The 1,600-nt window shown below is 48.8% G+C and overlaps 1 protein-coding gene across 1 annotated transcript; it reads right to left on the bottom strand.

Moving 5' to 3' along the window:
* Positions 1 to 170: 170 nt before the first annotated feature.
* On the bottom strand, positions 171 to 1,387 carry H257_14172 (hypothetical protein; the record flags this gene model as incomplete). The annotated part of the gene is made up of 3 exons (XM_009841927.1): positions 773 to 1,387; positions 293 to 619; positions 171 to 209 (listed from the first exon to the last, which is right to left on the bottom strand). Exons 1-3 carry the CDS (start codon positions 1,364 to 1,366, stop codon positions 171 to 173), a joined length of 960 nt encoding a protein of 319 aa, XP_009840229.1. The 5' UTR covers positions 1,367 to 1,387.
* Between the last annotated feature and the right edge of the window lie 213 nt (positions 1,388 to 1,600).

Here is a 1,600-nt window from a genome sequence, read left to right as displayed (position 1 = left end):
CCTTGTATAGCACGCCCTATTCAACCACAAACGATTAATATTTCCATGAAAAATATATTAATATATATGGAGCATAATACTAGTATACGCCAAGAAAGAGCTGGCAATGTACAGTGAACAACATGCTAGTCCTAGCCAATCACTTTACACTTTTGAGATATTTGAACCAATCAACGACCATCGTACTTTAACTCAGCTGTTTGGCCCAACTAAAATATATATCTTGGAAATTGTACACGATACGTTGAATATCAAGCAGCCTCGAATATATATATATATATATTATGTGTACCTGAACTCGTGGCGCGACGACAGCCAAGGACGATTGGGGGTCGTGCAAATCGAGCACGTGCCCTTCGCTGGTCTCTGCGGAGAAGGTATCAATGACAAGGAACCGGCCAGAGCTGCTTTTGAGGAAGGAGACCTGGAACAATCCGTCGTCCTCGGTGAACAGAGTCGTGTCAGCCGACTGCGGCGCGCCCACCAGATGCGACCACACCTTGTGTCTGCGGCGGGTGGCGTCCGGCGTCACATAAAACAGCGTCTCAGCGTCCCGACCCCACTCGATCGTGCCATCGCACCCTTCCACAGCCTTGGTCGTGGTGTTGGTGGTCAGATCCTAAATTAAAAGATCCAAATTAAACATAAAAGGGCAAAATATAGAAAAAGCCATCACTAGCTGGTGGATATATCTATAAATAGTGGCAAGTTGTGTGAAACGGAATGTCAGGCACAGCAATTTGTGCCCAATGGAGCAACAAGTCGTGTGTACCTTGATAAAAACGTCGTACGCTTCGAAGCCCGTTAAGTCCACCGAGTACGCGAGCAACTTGTGGTCAGGACTCACTTTGACCTTTTCGACCCTGAATTGCGTGTGGCCTTCCGCCAATTTGTTGACGTCAAGCAAGATTTCCTCGGCGCCGTCATCATAGCGAGGCTTGCGGTAGTAGATGCGGTACGCCTTGCCTTCTTCCGTACCCGAGTAGTACAAAAAGTCGCCACGGGGGGACGGCGCCGTCTGGTCGGTTTCCGGCTCGTGGCTGAGCAACTCCTTGTACAACTCATCCTGCAGACCGTCCAAGTGGCTCAACGCCGCCTTCGTGTAGGCGTTTTCAGCCCTCAAGTGGTCCAAGATTTCCGTGTTGGAGCGATTGTCGTCGCGGACGTAATAGTACGGATCTTCGAGGTAGATGGTCGGTTCCATCGGCTGCTCGCCGCGGTTCTCGCCGGGGACTTTGCCAAAGGGTACATTCTTTGGGCGCTTCTCAAGCACCGGAGGCATCAGCGATGCTGTCGTCGCCATGTCTAGCGCTACAAAGGCCAGAAGTAGTAACCCACGCACAAGTAAGCCCGAGTTCGCTTGCATGATCGTTGAGCGGAGGTGAAGTGAAATGCGAAAATGACACTGACCGGAGAAAGGTGTTTGAGATTTTACGTTATCCAAAAACGAAGATAACTTCAAGTTGGTTTTGGTTGTCAAAACCAACTTGACAGTCTGTGAAGTTTTACCAAAATAACAACTTCAGGCTACTTTTGTAGCTTGAAGTTCCGGCTAATCCAAACTCATTTAACCAGGTGAATTACTCGCGATATTTGTTGC

The sequence above is a fragment of the Aphanomyces astaci genome (genome assembly GCF_000520075.1).
Source record: "Aphanomyces astaci strain APO3 unplaced genomic scaffold supercont1.54, whole genome shotgun sequence".
Classification (NCBI taxonomy): domain Eukaryota; phylum Oomycota; class Saprolegniomycetes; order Saprolegniales; family Verrucalvaceae; genus Aphanomyces; species Aphanomyces astaci.
This window is presented reverse-complemented; position numbering and strand designations above follow the sequence as displayed.